Source organism: Myxocyprinus asiaticus, chromosome 3 (assembly GCF_019703515.2).
Source record: "Myxocyprinus asiaticus isolate MX2 ecotype Aquarium Trade chromosome 3, UBuf_Myxa_2, whole genome shotgun sequence".
NCBI lineage: Eukaryota > Metazoa > Chordata > Actinopteri > Cypriniformes > Catostomidae > Myxocyprinus > Myxocyprinus asiaticus.
Window position 1 is genome coordinate 36779310 of NC_059346.1, and position 18488 is coordinate 36797797.

The 18488-nt window shown below is 39.5% G+C and overlaps 1 protein-coding gene across 17 annotated transcripts in view; it reads right to left on the reverse strand.

Annotated features, from left to right (window-relative positions):
- LOC127427329 (nuclear receptor corepressor 1-like) overlaps positions 1-18488 on the reverse strand; it is a 137778-nt gene that overhangs the window by 20710 nt on the left and 98580 nt on the right. For 12 of the 17 annotated variants that reach the window (XM_051674922.1, XM_051674908.1, XM_051674901.1 and 9 more), the window contains 9 exons: positions 17642-17806; positions 12499-12659; positions 10957-11077; positions 10695-10790; positions 9700-9785; positions 9397-9592; positions 8568-8687; positions 8385-8465; positions 6194-6420 (listed from right to left, as the gene is read on the reverse strand). In XM_051674922.1, the coding sequence (XP_051530882.1) occupies positions 6194-6420; positions 8385-8465; positions 8568-8687; positions 9397-9592; positions 9700-9785; positions 10695-10790; positions 10957-11077; positions 12499-12659; positions 17642-17806 (1253 nt within the window). The remainder of the gene's footprint in view (positions 1-6193; positions 6421-8384; positions 8466-8567; positions 8688-9396; positions 9593-9699; positions 9786-10694; positions 10791-10956; positions 11078-12498; positions 12660-17641; positions 17807-18488) is intronic. The other 5 variants (XM_051675012.1, XM_051675003.1, XM_051674982.1 and 2 more) reach the window with 1 other exon arrangement.

An 18488-nucleotide genomic window follows, 5' to 3' on the forward strand; every position in this document is an offset into this window, starting at 1 on the left:
TATATATTATATATATATATATATATATATATACACACACACACACACACACACACGCACACACACACACAGGGTTGGGGAGTAACGGAATACATGTAACGGGATTATGTATTTAAAATACAAAATGTTAGTAACTGTATTCCACTACAGTTTCAATTTAAATCATTGGTAATTAGAATACAGTTACATTCAAAAAGTATTTTGATTACTGAAGAGATTTGTTTGCATTTTATTGTCATTTGTTTCATTTAATATTTAGTCCTTTCAGATGGAAAACATTTATACATATAAATGATGCGATCCAAAGTGTATTTGAACAGTGGTGAAACACTTTCTTATGATGTGTTACATTCATACGAGCAGACAGAGAAGTAAGGTTGAAGTAAGTTTGGAGCAGAAGAAATGGAAATAAACCTTGTGTAAATTGTCAGCTTTATGCTAATTTAAAATGCTATTTCTAGCCATTTTACATGCACGTATTACCAGGCACGATCATATTTTTTATCAAGAAAATTCAAGTTGGATCATAATTTATTTTTTTCTAGTAAGACCTTTGATATTAGGGCAAAAATCATATTCTTGATAATAATTTTTTTATTGTTTTCCTTTAAAAATATCTAAAAATCCTTAAAACAAGATCAATTTGATTTATCTTGTTTTAGAAACAACACTGCATAAGATATTTCGGTTTTTCAGAGAATGTATTTTTAACGTGTATTTTGTCTTACTGTACTGGCAGAGTTTTTATAGTCAAAACAAGTGAAAAAATCTACCAGTGCTGAAGAAGTAATCCAAAGTATTTAGAATGCGTTACTGACATTGAGTAATCTAACGGAATACGTTACAAATTACATTTTACAGCATGTATTCTGTAATCTGTAATGGAATACATTTCAAAAGTAACCCTCCCAACCCTGTGTGTGTGTGTGTGTGTGTATATATATATATATATATATATATATATATCAGAATGAGCTTTATTGCCAAGTGTTCTCACGTACACGAGGAAAATGGCCTGAGAGAAAAACTGTTCTTGTGCCTGAATGTCCTGGCGCTCAGTGCTCTGTAGCGCCGACCAGAAGGCAACAGTTCAAAGAGGGAGTGGGCAGGGTGTGTGGGGTCCAGAGTGATTCTACCTGCACATTTCCACATTCTGGAGACGTACAGGTCTTCCAATAATCCACTCAACAGTCCTGACTGTCCGTTGTAGTTTCCTTCTGTCTGATTTGGTGGCTGAACCAAACCAGACAGTTATAGATGTACACAGGACAGACTCGATGATGGCCAAGTAAAACTGAGTCAGCAGCACCAGTGGCAGGTTGAACCTCCTCAGCTGGCGAAGGAAGTACAACCTCTGCTGAGCCTGAGGGGGTGCAGGGGGGATTTCTCCTGAAATTCACTATCATCTCCACTGTTTTGAGCAAGTTCAGCTCAAGGTTGCTGTGACCACACCAGACAGCCAGCTGATCAACCTCCCATCTGTACGCAGACTCGTCACCGTTGCGGATGAGGCCGATGACCGTGGTGTAATTTGCAAACTTCAGGTGCCTGACAGTGGGGTCTTTTGCAGTACAGTCATTCCTGTACATATACACTGGCGGTCAAAAGTTTGGAATAATGTACAGATTTTGCTGTTCCGGAAGGAAATTGGTACTTTAATTCACCAAAGTGTCATTCAACTGATCACAAAGTATAGTCAGGACATTACTGATGTAAAAAACAGCACCATCACTATTTGAAAAAAGTCATTTTTGATCAAATCTAGACAGGCCCCATTTCCAGCAGCCATCACTCCAACACCTTATCCTTGAGTAATCATGCTAAATTGCTAATTTGGTACTAGAAAATCACTTGCCATTATATCAAACACAGTTGAAAGCTATTTGGTTCGTTAAATGAAGCTTAACATTGTGTTTGTTTTTGAGTTGCCACAGTAAGCAATAGACTGGCATGTCTTAAGGTCAATATTAGATCAAAAATGGCAAAAAAGAAACAGCTTTCTCTAGAAACTCATCAGTCAATCATTGTTTTGAGGAATGAAGGCTATACAATGCTTGAAATTGCCAAAAACATGAAGATTTCATACAAAGTTGTACACTACAGTCTACAAAGACAAAGCACAACTGGCTCTAACAACGACAGAAAGAGATGTGGAAGGCCAGATGTACAACTAAACAAGAGGATAAGTACATCAGAGTCTCTAGTCTGAGTAATAGATGCCTCACATGTCCTCAGCTGACAGCTTCATTGAACTTAGGGATGGGCATTTTGGTCATTTTGTCTACTTGAGTACTCGGATTAGAGTACTTGTCGAGTACTCGAGAGGCGATTACATGTTCATAACTGTATATATAATAACATGTCTGACAAACGTCTATGGCTGCTGCATTGTGCCTTGTTGTTCCAGTGGATCGTCTATTCATTATTATAGGCTGTTATAAAATAATATGTTACAAAATGTACAAAATGTTCAAAATATAATGGCATCATATTTTATCATTACGTGAAGATTCGCTGTCCAACTCTGAAAGAATGTGCCCAACGCACATCTGTCTGTTCATCCTTCAGGTTACCGTAGTAATCTTAATAAGCATGCACCAGTTTTTTTAGTGACTGTCTGAACCATCTATTTTCAAATTACAGGAGACGCCATAACCATTGCGTTTTTAATATGCGTGTTAAATTGAAGTTCAGTTTGAAGACGCTGCATTGTGTTCCATTTAGCTGTGCTCTGTCTAGCTGTTTGAAACACTCGCCAGCTGTATATGCGTTGCTTCAGCACGTTGAGTCCACTGCCACATGCGCCTGGTGTGTGTGTGAGTCCCCAAATGTTCGCTCTTGTGAGGAAAGCCACAATGCTCTGTATTGTTGTTGCTGTGATTCATGAAGCATTCCATTCAACTCGGAGAGTCTGAATTTCCACCTTTCAACTGGGTAAAGTGCAACGGAATGACACTTTATACTGGACATCTAACTTGGAAACTCGTGCAGAAATCTTCAACTCCCATTTCGTCGAGATGCAGGTGTGTGTTACTTCATGCAGGACAGGAAGGTTCATGGTCAGTGACAAACATTTACTTTTATTAAATAATATCCATTAATGAGTCAAAGTTCTTACATGAAATGACAATAAAACATTTAGCAAACGTTTTGCAGAGACAGGTGTTCAAAACACGGTCAATTACACTCTCTTTTGATTATTGTAATGATAGCATTTTAGTGTTGTATCAGTTTGGTTGCTATGAGACGTTTCTGACAATCAACGTCCCCCTCAAAACCACAATGTAATCAATCTCAAAATTAAAAATAAGCTCCCTCTTTGTTTGTGTTTAGTTGTCAGGTAATTGTCACTGGATTTCGAAATAAGTGAAAAGTCACATCATGCGTGATCACTATCATTCACTGTTTTCATGATCGATCATTGCTGCCATGTCCGAGTACCCAAGTACTCGTGCCCATCCCTAATTGAATTCTACCCGCTCAACACCAGTTTCATGTACAACAGTAAAAAGAAGACTCAGGAGTGCAGGCCTTATGGGAAGAATTGCAAAGAAAAAGCCACTTTTGAAACAGAAAAACAAAAAGAAAGGTTAGAGTGTGCAAAGAAACACAGACAATGAACAACAGATAATTGGAAAAAAGTGTTATGGATCTTAACCCCACTGAGCTTTTGTGGGATCAGCTAGACTGTAATGTGCGTGAGAAGTGCCTGACAAGACGGCCACATCTATGGCAAGTGCTACAGGAAGTGTGGGGTGAAATGTCACCTGAGTATCTAACAGTCAAACTGACAGCTAGAATGCCAAGGATCTGCAAAGCTGTCATTGTGGCACGATTTTTTTCACAACATATTATTTTTCAAATTGTAATAGTAATTTTTCACGTTATTAATGTCCTGACTATACATTGTGATCAGTTGAATACCCCTTTGGTGAATAAAAGGACCAATTTCTTTCCATAAGAGCAAAATCTGTACATTATTTCAAACTTTTGGCTGCCTATGTGTGTGTGTGTGTATATATATATATATATATATATATATATATATATATATATATATATATATATATATATATATATACACACACACATACATACATACATACATACATACACACACACACACACACAGTTGTGCTCAAAAGTTTGCATACCCTGGCAGAAATAGTGAAATTTTGCCATTGATTTTGAAAATATGACTGATCATGCAAAAAAAAAAACTGTCTTTTATTTAAGGATAGTGATCATATGAAGCCATTTATTATCACATAGTTGTTTGGCTCCTTTTTAAATCATAATGATAACAGAAATTCCCCAAATGGCGCTGATCAAAAGTTGACATACCCTTGAATGTTTTGCCTTGTTACAGACACACAAGGTGACACACACAGGTTTAAATGGCAATTAAAGGTTAATTTCCCACACCTGTGGCTTTTTAAATTGCAATTAATGTCTGTGTATAAACAGTCAATGAGTTTTTTTTTGGGGGGGGGGGGGATTTTTCCCCTTTTTCTCCCAATTTGGAATGCCCAATTCCCAATGCGCTGTAAGTCCTCGTGGTCGCATAGTGATTCGCTTCAGTCCGGGTGGCGGAGGACGAATCCCAGTTGCCTCCGCGTCTGAGACAGTCAACCCGCGCATCTTATCACGTGGCTTGTTGAGTGCGTTGCCACGGAGACATAGCGTGTGTGGAGGCTTCACGCCATCTACCACGCTCAATTCACCATGCGCCCCACCGAGAACAAACCACATTATAGCGACCACGAGGAGGTTACCCCATGTGACTCTACCCTCCCTAGCAACCGGGCCAATTTGGTTGCTTAGGAGACCTGGCTGGAGTCACTCAGCACGTAGTCAATGAGTTTGTTATCTCTCACGTGGATGCACTGAGCAGGCTAGATACTGAGCCATGGGGAGCAGAAAAGAACTGTCAAAAGACCTGCGTAACAAGGTAATGGAACTTTATAAAGATGGAAAAGGATATAAAAAGATATCCAAAGCCTTGAAAATGCCAGTCAGTACTGTTCAATCACTTATTAAGAAGTGGAAAATTCGAGGATCTCTTGATACCAAGCCAAGGTCAAGTAGACCAAGAAAGATTTCAGCCACAACTGTCAGAAGAATTGTTCGGGATACAAAGAAACACCCACAGGTAACCTCAGGAGAAATACAGGCTGCTCTGGAAAAAGACGGTGTGGTTGTTTCAAGGAGCACAATACTAGTTGACCCCTTTCCAAACATAGCGCTTACGGTTGTGACCATAAAGCTCTATTTTGGTCTTGTCACTCCAAATTACAGTATGCCAGAAGCTGTGAGGCGTGTCAAGGTGTTGTCGGGCATATTGTAACCGGGCTTTTTTGTGGCATTGGCTTCTTTCTGGCAACTCGACCATGCAGCTCATTTTTGTTCAAGTATCTTCATATTGTGCTCCTTGAAACAACCACACCGTCTTTTTCCAGAGCAGCCTGTATTTCTCCTGAGGTTACCTGTGGGTTTTTCTTTGTATCCTGTATTTTTTTGCATGATCAGTCATATTTTCAAAAAAATCAATGCCAAAATTTCACAATTTCTGCCAGGGTATGCAAACTTTTGAGCACAACTGTGTATATATTAATCAACATACCATTAATTTGATCAGAAATTTTAATCGATTGACAGCCCTAATAATTTTATATAGTACAATAATTAAAATATTATAATTTATTTGATCAGAATAACAACTTTAGAGAAACGTTTAATTGAAAAATTTGCACAAATTGCAGAATTTCTTTGTATTTTGTACAATATACTTTCTGTTTTAATGGCAACATGGACCCCACAAGTTTGTGCAAAACCTCATGATTCATGTTATCCCAGTATGATTTGAGAATGTTCATAAGAACATCTTTGGTACCTCAATGGAAGCAAAAAAAATCTGACCTCTAGTAGAAACGAGTTAACATGGTCAATGTCACAAATTTGTTTACTTGATTATGGACAAAAAAATCTGCACAAGAAAATACATTTTATGTCATAACATTGCCTACAGTTTTTCAAAATCATAAAAAAACTTGAATCCCAGATTTTCAATGTGGTCACATATATTTATACGGCACTGTACATTTCAGTGTGGGAAACCATGATGGCTCGCAACTGAAAAAAGTGCAGATGCATTCAGTACATGTCCATTTCAGAGCCCTTTCAAATCCTGTACCTGAGAAATGGATCCTTCCAGAACAGGGGTTTTGCGACTATCTTGGGTCTCTTTACGGGGGATCTCATGAATTGAACGGCCCATCTCCTTTATGGTGTTCACCCCCTCGTATGGTTTACCCTTGGTGATGCCTCCCTCAAAAGAGCGAATGGGTGGACTCTCCCTCTTGATCTGTTTACCATATTTGGAGGCCTCATCAAAGACTTCAGCAGAGGATCTTGGTGTTCCTGAACCAAGTTAGGGAAGACTGAGTATTATGTAAAAATTCAACAAAGAATATGATGCTGATAATTCAGAGAATTTCATGTTAAAATGTTCAATAACATTTGTAATGAATGAAAAATAGGAACAAGAATTTCAATAAAGTTCATTTTGATACACCGTCAAGGGATATTTTTTCCATTAAAATGGAAGAACTTTTTTAAAAACCAATGCTACGAGTATATACTGACTGTTGGTGCAATAGGTGGCAGGTAAAGCAATTCAGTATAAAACAGTAGGCAATAAATGCTACAGCTGAAGTCAGAAGTTTACATACATTTAGGCTGAAGTCATTAAAAATCCACAGATTTAATATTAGCAAACTATAGTTTTGGCAAGTCGTTTAGGACATCTACTTTGTGCATGACACAAGTAATTTTTCCAACAATTGTTTGCAGACAGATTGTTTAACTTTTAATTGACTATATCACAATTCCAGTGGGTCAGAAGTTTACATACACCAAGTTAACTGTGCCTTTAAACAGCTTGGAAAATTCCAGAAAATGATGTCAAGCCTTTAGACAGTTAGCTTCTTATAGGAGGTGTACTGAATTGGAGGTGTACCTGTGGATGTATTTTAAGGCCTACCTTCAAACTCAGTGCCTCTTTGCCTGACATCATGAGAAAATCAAAAGAAATCAGCCAAGACCTCAAGAAAAAAAAATTATGGACCTCCACAAGTCTGGTTCATACTTGGGAGGAATTTCCAAATGCCTGAAGGAACCACGTTCATCTGTTCAAACAATTGTACGCAAGTATAAACACCACGGGACCATGCAGCCATCATACCGCTCAGGAAGGAGACACATTCTGTCTCCAAGAGATGAACGTAGTTTGGTGCGATAAGTGCAAATCAATCCCAGAACAACAGCAAAGGAACTTGTGAAGATGCTGGAGGAAACAGGTAGAAAAGTATCTATATCCACAGTAAAACGAGTCCTATAACAACATAACCTGAAAGGCTGCTCAGCAAGGAAGAAGCCACTGCTCCAAAACCACCATAAAAAAAGCCAGACTACAGTTTGTAAGTGCACATGGGGACAAAGATCTTACTTGTGGAAATGTCCTCTGGTCTAATGAAACAAAAATGTAACTGTTTGGCTATAATGACCATCGTTATATTTGGAGGAAAAAGGGTGAGGCTTGCAAGCCGAAGAACACCATCCCAACCGTGAAGCATGGGGGAGGCAGCATCATGTTGTGGGGGTACTTTGCTGCAGGTGGGACTGGTGCACTTCACAAAATAGATGGCATCATGAGAAAGGAAAATTATGTGGATATATTGAAGCAACATCTCAAGACATCAGCCAGGAAGTTAAAGCTTGGTCACAAATGGGTCTTCCAAATGGATAATGACCCCAAGCATACCTCCAAAGTCCTGGCAAAATGGCTTAAGGAAAACAAAGTCAAGATACTGGAGTGGCCATCACAAAGCCCTGACCTCAATCCGATTGAAAATTTGGGGGCAAAGCTGAAAAAGCGTGTGCGAGCAAGGAGGCCTACAAACCTGACTCTGTTCTGTCTGGAGGAATGGGCCAAAATTCCAGCAAGTTATGTGAGAAGCTTGTGGAAGGCTACCCAAAATGTTTGACCCAAGTTAAACAATTTAAAGGCAATGCTACCAAATAATAACAAAAGTGTATGTAAACTTCTGACCCACTGGGAATGCGATGAAAGAAATAAAAGCTGAAATAAATCATTCTCTCTACTATTATTCTGATATTTCACATTCTTAAAATAAAGTAGTGATCCTAACTGACCTAAGACAGGGAAAGTTTTCTAAGATTAAATGTCAGGAATTGTGAAAAACTGTAATTTAGTTTAAATGTATTTGGCTAAGTTGTATGTAAACTTCTGACTTCAACTGTATGTTCATTGAACAAGAACTGCAGTGTTCTAAAAGAAAAAGTCTGTGTTGGGTCTGTATTACCTTGCATGATGGATCCTGCGAGTATGGCTCGATCCTTAGACTCATGCGAACTTTCTCTCGGCAATGCTCTGCTCATCAAACCTGGAAGAAAAAGAAAAGAAAAAAAAGCCCTCAACCTTCTCTACTGACAAATAAACACACTTCTTCAACTCTGTATCTCTGTAAAATGAAAGGACTACTAACCCTCATAAGGTGCATTCTCACGTGTTGGGTGTCCACGGGACCCCTCCATGATGTCATATGTGCGTTTGAGATCATGCCCCATTCGTGGGCTTCTTGTGCCCTCTCTCGGGTTCTTAATGGCTGTGAAAACAAAAGTAAGAGGAGATGAGGTCATGCACTACACAATCAATAAACTTCCCGCATCTTCTACATTTCACCCCAAGTCTAAAAATGAAAATTCTGTCATTATATTGGGCCTCATGACATTCTGTCTTCCATGTAACAAAGAAATAATTATTTATAGCAGAATACGGAAGCTGCTCATTTCCACATAATGAAAGTCAATGGTGACCACACATTTTCAGTGAATAACTTTTGGATAAATTTTGATCGGTTTCTCACACAAAGCTATTGTATGACTTTGGAAGACTTGGAATACAGCACACAAGCTGTATGGACTTTTATGAGGCTTTTTCTTGACAGCCTTTCCACTTTTATTATATGGAAGAGCTTGGAAATTCTGTATATATTCATCTTTGGTGTTCCACGAAAAAAAGAAAGTCAAACAGGTTCGGTAAGACATGATAATGAGTGAATGATAACAGAATTTTTATTTTTGTGAGAACCATCTCTTTAAAAAATGTAATATCCATAGGCCATGCCAAAAGGCCCCTTTGTAAACTCTAGCTGCAACTGTAGCTCTATGCTCCATAAAAATATTCTGCTCTTGTTGCACAGTTATCAAACATTGTTACTCTGCCCTTGAAATGAAGCCATGTACAACACATGACCATCTGACTCCACTGCATTACTGTGTCACTACTAAATGATACTGGATTCACAAACACACCAGACAGTAAGAGGTTCTGACTCTGACCGTCAAAAGAGAGGATGAGTCCACTTTTGCCTGCATAGATGACGTGGGTTTTAGAATGAGCTTCAGCCCGGCTCTTCTCTGGGCTACTCTGGTCCTCTGTGGCCAGTTTAGCAATAGTGCCTTTCAACAGATCTGCTGCTACGCTAGACTGAGTCAAAGCAGGTGTGCCCTGGAAAGAGAGAGTGAGAGAGAAAGAGTGAGAGAGAGAGAGAGAGAGAAATACTTCACAAATTTAAATGCAAAATACACACGTACTACACAAAGGCCTGCAGGTACCTGTGTAATTGAGCCTCCTCTGTAAGTCAAGCCCACGGGGCCTTTTCCAGGGGGCCCTCTCATGTCCTGAATCTGTATGGAGCCTCCTGGGAACAGAGGAGGGGAAATAAACAGACTGATTTGTGTGGGAGCCTGTAGTCAGCCATACATAATCTCACTGAGCACTTTATTAGGAACACCTGTTTACCTACTTATTCATGCGATTAACTAATATGCCAGTCGTGTGGCAGCAGTGCAGTGCATAAAATCATGCAGGTACGGTCAGGAGCTTCAGGTAATGTTCACATCAACCATCAGAATGGGAAAAAATGTGATCTCAGTGATTTCGACTGTGGCATGATTGTTGGTGCCAGACGGGCTGGTTTGAGTATTTCTGTAACTGCTGATCTCCTGGGATGTTCACCCACAACAGTCTCTAGAGTTTACTCAGAATGGTGCCAAAAACTAAAAAACATCCAGTGAGTGACAGTTCTGCAGACGGAAATGCTTTGTTGACGAGAGAGGTCAACAGAGAATGGCCAGACTGGTTGGAGCTGACAGAAAGGCTATGGTAACTCAGATAACAACTACATATAATTGTAGTGAGCAGAATAGCATCTCAGAATAAAGAACATGACGAACCTTGAGTAGGATGGGTTACAACAGCAAAAAAACACGTCTTGTAAACAATTCTTGTAATATGAAATTGAATTATTATGAATTCTGTTTACTGAAAAAGCCTATACAAGTCAAAAGATTACAAACTGAGATGCATCGAGAACTGTTATGGAATCACATCGTGACTAAATCGAAATTAAATTGTGAGGTGCCAACAGATTCTGACCCCTAATACCTCTGTGGCAGGGTTGCTCTACTTCACCACAGCAGAGTCAGATTCTCTCAGGTAAGTGAGAGGAGCCCAAACACTATCAAATGGTGAATCTGTTTGGGTTCCACTAAACATTTTTTTTTTTTGTAAAAATAAATAAATAAATAAATAAATAAAGACCACTCACCTCTGACTACTCCCTCATACTGAGCTCTGGATAAAAGTCCCTCTGCCTGAGCGCTCTGTCCTCGTGGAGAACACTCCTCCTGCTTAATATATGACACTGACACACAAACAAACAATCAGGTGTTTACAATACACATTCCATGGATTGAGGCATGAGGTTTTCACCATCTACACCAGCAATTAACTGGTAGTTTAGCTGAGTTTGTCAACAGGGTAGTAGGATTACGCTATAAAATTGTGTTTATACTCGCAAAATCTCTTACCAGGTTTGGCAGGGTCCTGTTGTCTTGGCAAGCCTAGTGAGATGGACCCTCCCGTGGTCTTGACTACATCTGGTATGTACACTGCATGCGTTTGAGAAGGCAGGTATGTGCCTGGCGTTCCCTATAGGCCACACAGGGGGAAGTCACCAATCAGAGATGAAGAGCAGGAAACCCCTGGATCCCCTGCCCTGATCCATTACGTGTAGGAAGCATTTAAACTTAGCAGAAGCAGACGAGTTTTAAATAACAATCAACAGCCCGAAGGAGCTGAATAGACAAAAGGAGGACACCAGTAAGAAATCGGTTTCTTATCAGGGTTATCACACCTTTTAACCAATTAACTTTTCTAAAGCTTTTTGTTCAATCATTCATTCGTGATTGCTGGACAAAGCCTTTCTAAAATTAAGAGATTCCACACAATTTCCACCCAAAGGAAATATTTAGAGCAGAGTTCAAGTAATTTTTCAAGACAAGCAAGACAACCAAAAATACCAATAATTACAAGCAATAGAACCAAAAACAATAGAACAAAGACAATTTAAAGGAATATTCCGGGTTCAATCAGTTAAGCTCAATCGACAGCATTTGTAATTGTAATATTGTTTACCACAAAAATTCATTTCTACTTGTCCCTCCTTCACTTTAAAAAAAAAAAGAAGAAAAAAAAAAGCAAATATCTGGGTTCCAGTGAGACACTTACAATGGAAGTGAATGAGGCCAATTTTTTTACATTAAAATACTCACAAACAATATGTGTTAACAGGATTTTAGTGTGATAAAATCACTTACTAACCTTTTCTGTGTAAAGTTATAGCCAATTTTACAACTCTGTTACCATGATGATGTAATGCCAACAAACCCTAAAATGACTGTATAAATGATGATTTAAACAACTTTACAGCTCAAATAATACATGAGTTTTCACAGAAAAATGTATGTGCTTTTATAAAATTTTAAGCTTCACATTTCTTTGTTTAAACCCTCAAAAATTGGCCACATTTACTTTCATTGTCCCCATTCATTTCCATTTTAAGTGTCTCACTGTAACTTTTTTCTTTTTTTTTTAAAGAAAAGGAGGAACGAGTCGAAATACATTTTTGTGGTTATCAACATTATGCCACAAATGCTGTCGACTGAGCTTTAACTTGTATTGAACCTGGAACATTCCTATAAGAAAACAGTGCTAAAAGTTTTTAACAGGAGTATTATGTATTCAAGGAAAAAAGCCGAAACTGAAAAAAGAAATTAAATGCAACATAAAACAATTTTAAAAACATCGGGTTTCACTAGGGCTGGGTGATATGGCTACAAAAATGATCTCTCTATATTTTTCAGCCAACTGATTACATTCAATATATATCTTGATAATGACGTATTTGCTCTGAAATGGCTTAAAAGTGATTTGTGTTTGTTTTCAGAGAAACCATCATTTCAACTAAACAGCCATTTTCAGCCAAGTACATTCAAAATGTTTAATGCATGAAGTAAAAATCTAGTTACTTCATTAACCAGTCTGTTTCTGTCCATCAGTCTCTGTCTCACCTGTGAAATGGAGCCCCCCTGAATGAAAGAGGGCTTGTCAGTGGGTTTGGAGGTGGGGATGAGGGGTGGAGGAGACGGAATGTTGGGCGGCCTGTTACGTGAGAACGTCATGCGAACATCTGAAAGGTTCTGACCTGCCTGGTTTGGTGCCGGATGAAGAACTGTTGGAACAGAAGGATAAGAGAAGCTGTTGGAAACAGAATTGCAAAAGAGGATCACCCTTTATTCCTGCAGTTACCCAAAACTATTCTCTCCAAGACCCCGTTTACACCCATATGCTTAGTTTGTAATGTATGACATCATGAAATCAGAGACCCTCCTCTTCAAATCCAATCACAAGTGGTCATTATAGACACGTGTTACTACCAAATGTAAAGGGCAATCTGTCTCGCCTCACAACATGTTCTCCTGATATTTTTCCTGATAGTACCACGTGCAAACAGGGTGCAAGTCTTAATTTAGACTCCAGTCCTGCTAATTTTTTCTGACCTGTGATCACTGCTCAATAATTTGCCTCTAATGTTTCATAAAACTTACCTGCTCTTAAAAACTAAAGCCTAAAATGCAACATTCTTAAAATAAACAGCTGGTTAGAAGAATCCTGAACCACATGCAGAGAACCCCATACTAAACTATAAATAAAATCTGGACAAAGCAGCACAGATCCGTGTCTGATCTTTGCACGGCAGGGATGAAGTCTCAGTTCACCGCTGCTCACCCGTGACTCAAAGTGCTACTAAAAGCACCTCTTCACTTTTCACTTCCCAGACAGCCTGGCCTCTCACTCATCTCTTTTGAAATATTGAGTCGTGATCTCTCCTTTCTCATGCGGTGTAAAAAGCGTGAGTCTCTTAGCTATAGATGAGATCAGGGTCTCTGTGGTTCTTTAGTGCAGAGTGTGATTTTTTTTATGCTGCAATAGCTCATCTGTTGTAGTCATGCAAGCTGCAGCGAGTTCTTCATGTATAAATAAAAACAAGACAGGTCTGAAGGGGGTTCACACATACAGTGATCTGCAGTGGTAAAACAAATGAAAGTCATTATTTTCAATGAGAGTTGGCAATTAAATGAGCGACAGGGAGCGCTTTTGTACAATGTGGTGCGTCCAGAAATGCAACAAAGTTGTAAAAAGTTTAACTTTATGCAAATGAGCAGCAATGTGATGTGGTGAAAACCCATGAGTGAAGGCATTGGAGCACACGTGATCCAACTGCAGTTGAGTGTAGGCAAGATGAAGTTAATGTTACTAAGAGTGACTTCATTGTTCTATATGATTTGGCTTAGACCACATGTAGGAATATAATATATAACAATTTTGCATGCAAAACTGTGTCGGGAACAGTCTGTATTCTAAATGAGTTTTATTTATGAATTTATTGATTGTTCATTTTGTTCAAGACTATGCATTATGCACACTGCTGCAATTTAAGTAAGGAATAATTATTTCGCTTATACCATGGCTACCACACATTAAGACATCGTTCAGGGTTTTATCTCAAGATATTTTCTGGTTTTCATCCCTAAAACGCTTTTGTGAGTGGAACTACTTTCTTCCACTACAGATTCAGCGTCTTGCTTTGATACAGTCCGAAGCTTTGTTGCTAGTTCGAAAACGTCACTTTTGAACTAGCAACGGAGGATTGCGAGGCTTGCGCTGCTTTACTGGAGCACTTACTGGAGTAATAAGGTAGTGCGTACGAGTTTGCTTTTGAGGGATCGAAAGAGAGATCATAAACTGAGAGAGATCGCTTCTGGGATTACCTTTTTTGTTGCAGCTCTCGTCAGAAGTAACATCGCTCAAAAATCGCCATGATGTAAGTTTAAGCATTTCTCAGCAGCAGCGAGTGTCGCCATATTTCCGTTGTAAACAACTGTTTTCAACCCTACTGAGATGCAGGTGCGCGCTGACATGACGGCTCTGTTTTTCGCTTGCGAGAAAGTGTGTGCGTAATGCATATGTATGTATGTCCACGTGTGTTTGTGTGAGAGCTTAAGAGAGGGGGAGGGGGAGCGCGAGGGTGTTTCCCACATATATTTCAGATAATATAGAAACCGTTGTATTGATCAAGTGTAGCTTGCTTTGATACAGGTCAAGCCTTCGTTTCTAGTTCGAAAACATCACAAGAATTAGCAACGGAGGATACGCTGCTTTTCGGCATTGGAGTAACAAGGTTGTGTGTCTGTGTGAGCGAGAGAAACAGAGAGGTCGTGTGTGGAATTTCCTGTTTAAAGTGGCTCTCGTCAGGAATTACATCGCACCAAAGTGTAAGTTTAAGTCTCAGCAGCAGTGAGTGTCACCATTCTTGTACAGATTTTCCATTGCTAAACAACTGTTTACAATCCCAGTGAGTCGCGGGGGTGCGCTGACTTTGCTCCCAAGAGAGTTGGTGCGAGAGCAAAAGAGAGAGGGGGGGGTAGCACGATCCTTTCCACTATAGCTTTGTGAGGCTGATTAGGGCAAAATACATTGAAACAACAAAAGTTTCACATATTAAAAGTTATTTCGGATAATAGAAACTGTTGTACTGATCAAGTCAATTGGGTGCGGCTCTATTTGTTGGTCACGACTCAAGTCTTAATGTGTGTGTGTGTGTGTGAGAGAGAGAGACGAGGGCAAAAGAGAGAGAAAGAGAGGGAGTCCAAGGACGCTTTCAATCGAAATTGAAATAAATGTAGGATATTATAGACATCGTCATTCTTATCCGATGTACTTAACCAATGTCTTTGTATTAATTGGTTATTTTGTTGTGGTAGCCTGTAGGGCTCTTTGAAATAACTGAAATAATTTGGCGAAGTGGTATGGAACCGTTATGCGGTCAAGACCTGGAACTACTTCATAGCTGTGCATTTAATTGAAAAATAATTGCACACCTTAGAACATCCGTCAACCAATCAGAATCAAGCACTCAACAGACCTGTGGTATAAACACAAATACTTTCCCCTCCAGGATTCTAATTTTTAATGGCAAGAAAACTGATTTCTTGTCAAATTAGACTGACACTATTTTTACAGCCAATACATCATTTGCCTTCAGATTTTTAAATGCTATGGCTAATTGTGCAGCCCACCAATAACGTTCGAGCATCCAGCATTAAAAATACCCACTATGACCAACAATACAGCCACTAGGCAACCTCTAGCAATAAAACTGAAATAAGAGTGAACACCCCACCTAAAGAAGTCTGACTAGATCCTACATGGTTCAATGTATACACATAGTGCACATAAATACTATGCCTTTGCCATGTTGTTCTACCCTGTCAATCAAAGTTGAATCATCAGCAGTGGCAATATTATTGCAAACATCAATCACTTCACTCAATCAGGGCCCTCACAGCAAAGGTCACTGAAGATACAATTCTTCTTATGGCAAAGTTCATCATGAAGCCTGCTCATTATCCCCAGTGACACAGCCCTACCAGAACATTCTGTTTACTTAATGTGTGTTTTTTCTTCGGTGCCTGACAGAAGCGTCCAGTGTCGCCTGCTAGTGTTTGTCTCCATTAAGCAGTTTCCAGGTTGTAAGGAAAGGGCTGATAAGGGAATCCATGACATGTGCTGAAGTTTTCTTCAAAAAGAAACTCACTGAACTAATAAAAGACATGTTACTTGCTACCAGATGTGTAGGAGAGTTTCTCTAAAACAAGGAGGGGGTGTCTGGGTCTTTATCAATCATTGACCGTGTTTAAATGCACTTAAAGCCGGTTATTCCAAATTTTTGCAGAAAGCATCAAGTAAACGAGAACGGCAATTTCCTTATGCCGTTTATGGGATTAAGAGAAAGCGGTTTAACACACATAGGTTTCTCCCAGAAAAAGCTGCTTATGTGGCCATGCAAACACATAAATGGTGTTCTAACAGGTTTTTGAAGAGTGCGCATGCATGTTCGTGGAACAGACCGAATAACAAACGTCATAGGATGGAGCCCAACAGCAAGTCAACAAAACAATTCAATCAGTACAGTGCAAAAAGCACATAAATTATAAACTATACCCATTTTTAAACACCACTGTAAAATATTGATGATCACGTTTGCAAATACGCGCTTGTACATTAAGGGAATCCTGGAGTTTTATGTAAAGGGAAACCCCACAATTGAAGCGCAATTCCACTACAGTTCACGATAGAAAGGTAAGGAAACAAACACAGCAACAACTCTGGATATCTGGAAATAAAGCAAAGCAACAGAGAAAAAAATAGTGAAGTCTTCCTTGGATATAACATTTGTTATTTACACAAGCATTGCGGGAAATTGCGTTGCTGTGGAGAAAGCTGCTTACTGACAGCATGTATACAGGAGTAAAGAGAATGCCGCTTATACAGTGTATGTAAACCGGAACAATGCTTTCTCGTAATAACCTGCTTTCTCTCAATAACCCGCTTTCTGGTGTCCATGTAAATGTAGTCAATGACACAAACACGGTCAAGTTTCATGCTCCAGATAAGTGTGCTAATGATGGAAATGCTAACTTATGTACCTCTCTGTATGCAGGTCTAGCAAATCATTAAAGCAAAGAGACTTATAAAACGAATGATAAAAATGGAAGTGGAACATATCATAACACAGTGATCTCAGACTCAATGCAATGGTTGGTCTCGCATCGTGTCCATGTTGGCAGCTGTCTAATTTGGCTAGCTACTACCAAGTGATAGATGAATTTGCATGAAGAGTTTGACTGGACGCCCAGCCTTGGACATCAACAACAAAAGATATGGAAAGCGTTTTCTTCTCCCTTTTTAAAAGCTGACAAGCCTATTTACTTTGCTATTCCAACTATGCATGATTATATGGCAAGTTACAATTTATTTTTAGCATTTAGCATAATTTTTACCTGCTGTCCATGACCCATCAATAGAGAACCACTTTCCTAACTGATGCTTTTAAGTGAAAAAGTCCAAATCTTCAGGCCCAAACCAAGAGGGACTCAAACAGACCCACCCAACAAGTAACCCAGTCAACAGGATGATGCCACGAGCAATCAGCCAGCACTACGTCTTCGATGACTTATAAAGTAGAGCTTTGTTTAACACAGCGAAACAACCAGATGGACAAAACACCCTATTTTCAGATTGCGATTCCAAGTTTCTAAAACACATCTGCCTGGATGCAGAGCGTACGGGGCAGGTGTGAAAGCTGCTTACCTGGCGGTACACTGTAGCGGGTGGGGTTATTGGCATCGGGCTGGGGTGAAGCTTTGCTAGGTTCCAGAGGAGAGTGTCTGTATGGAGAGCCTGGTCTGCCTACTCCACCATGAGTGTCCTGTTCCATCAGCTTCAGATCATATGGCATGTAAGCAAATGGCTTACCTGGACAGGACAGAAAGGAGAGACTTTAAGAAATGTACAGACACCAATCTGGCAGGCAAACACACACACACCTGACGACAGCTTGGTGAGCATTTTAATCAAACTATATTCAAAGAACACCATGCAACAATGAAAGGTATAGATACAGCAAGGTAAATTCAGAGCTACACTGTAAGGGGCCGTTCACAGAGGACATGTGTTTGCATCCATCTGTGCCATTTTTGATTTTTGTTTGTCCACATGCATTAGATGGACATCTTTGAACATCACAATATGTCTTGCTGTTTTTTTCAGCATTTTGCGCCATAAGTGCAGGTTTCTGAAGTGGCAAGTTAAGAAGACTGTTGAGTTAAACTTCTGTGTCTTAAGACCCCAGCATTCTATTCCATTCCACAGCAATCCATTTAACTGTTTTTAAACGCGTGAACGCCTAGTGTGTGAACGGACCCTAAATGCACCAAACATCGGAAGAACTGCCACTATAAGTGAAATTTCAGTTCAGGTTTTTAAAGACAGAGTCTAACCTTTAGAGAAAGAGGTCTAGCAAAACTCTGTGTCTCTAATGGATATCACTACAAGAGAATGACCTAATGTTCCTTTTGGTTGGCTGCTTCTGTCTGGCTCCATCAAAAACAAGCAGTGCGTTTCTTAGCCGAGAAGAGCAATGTCCACTGTCTTCCTT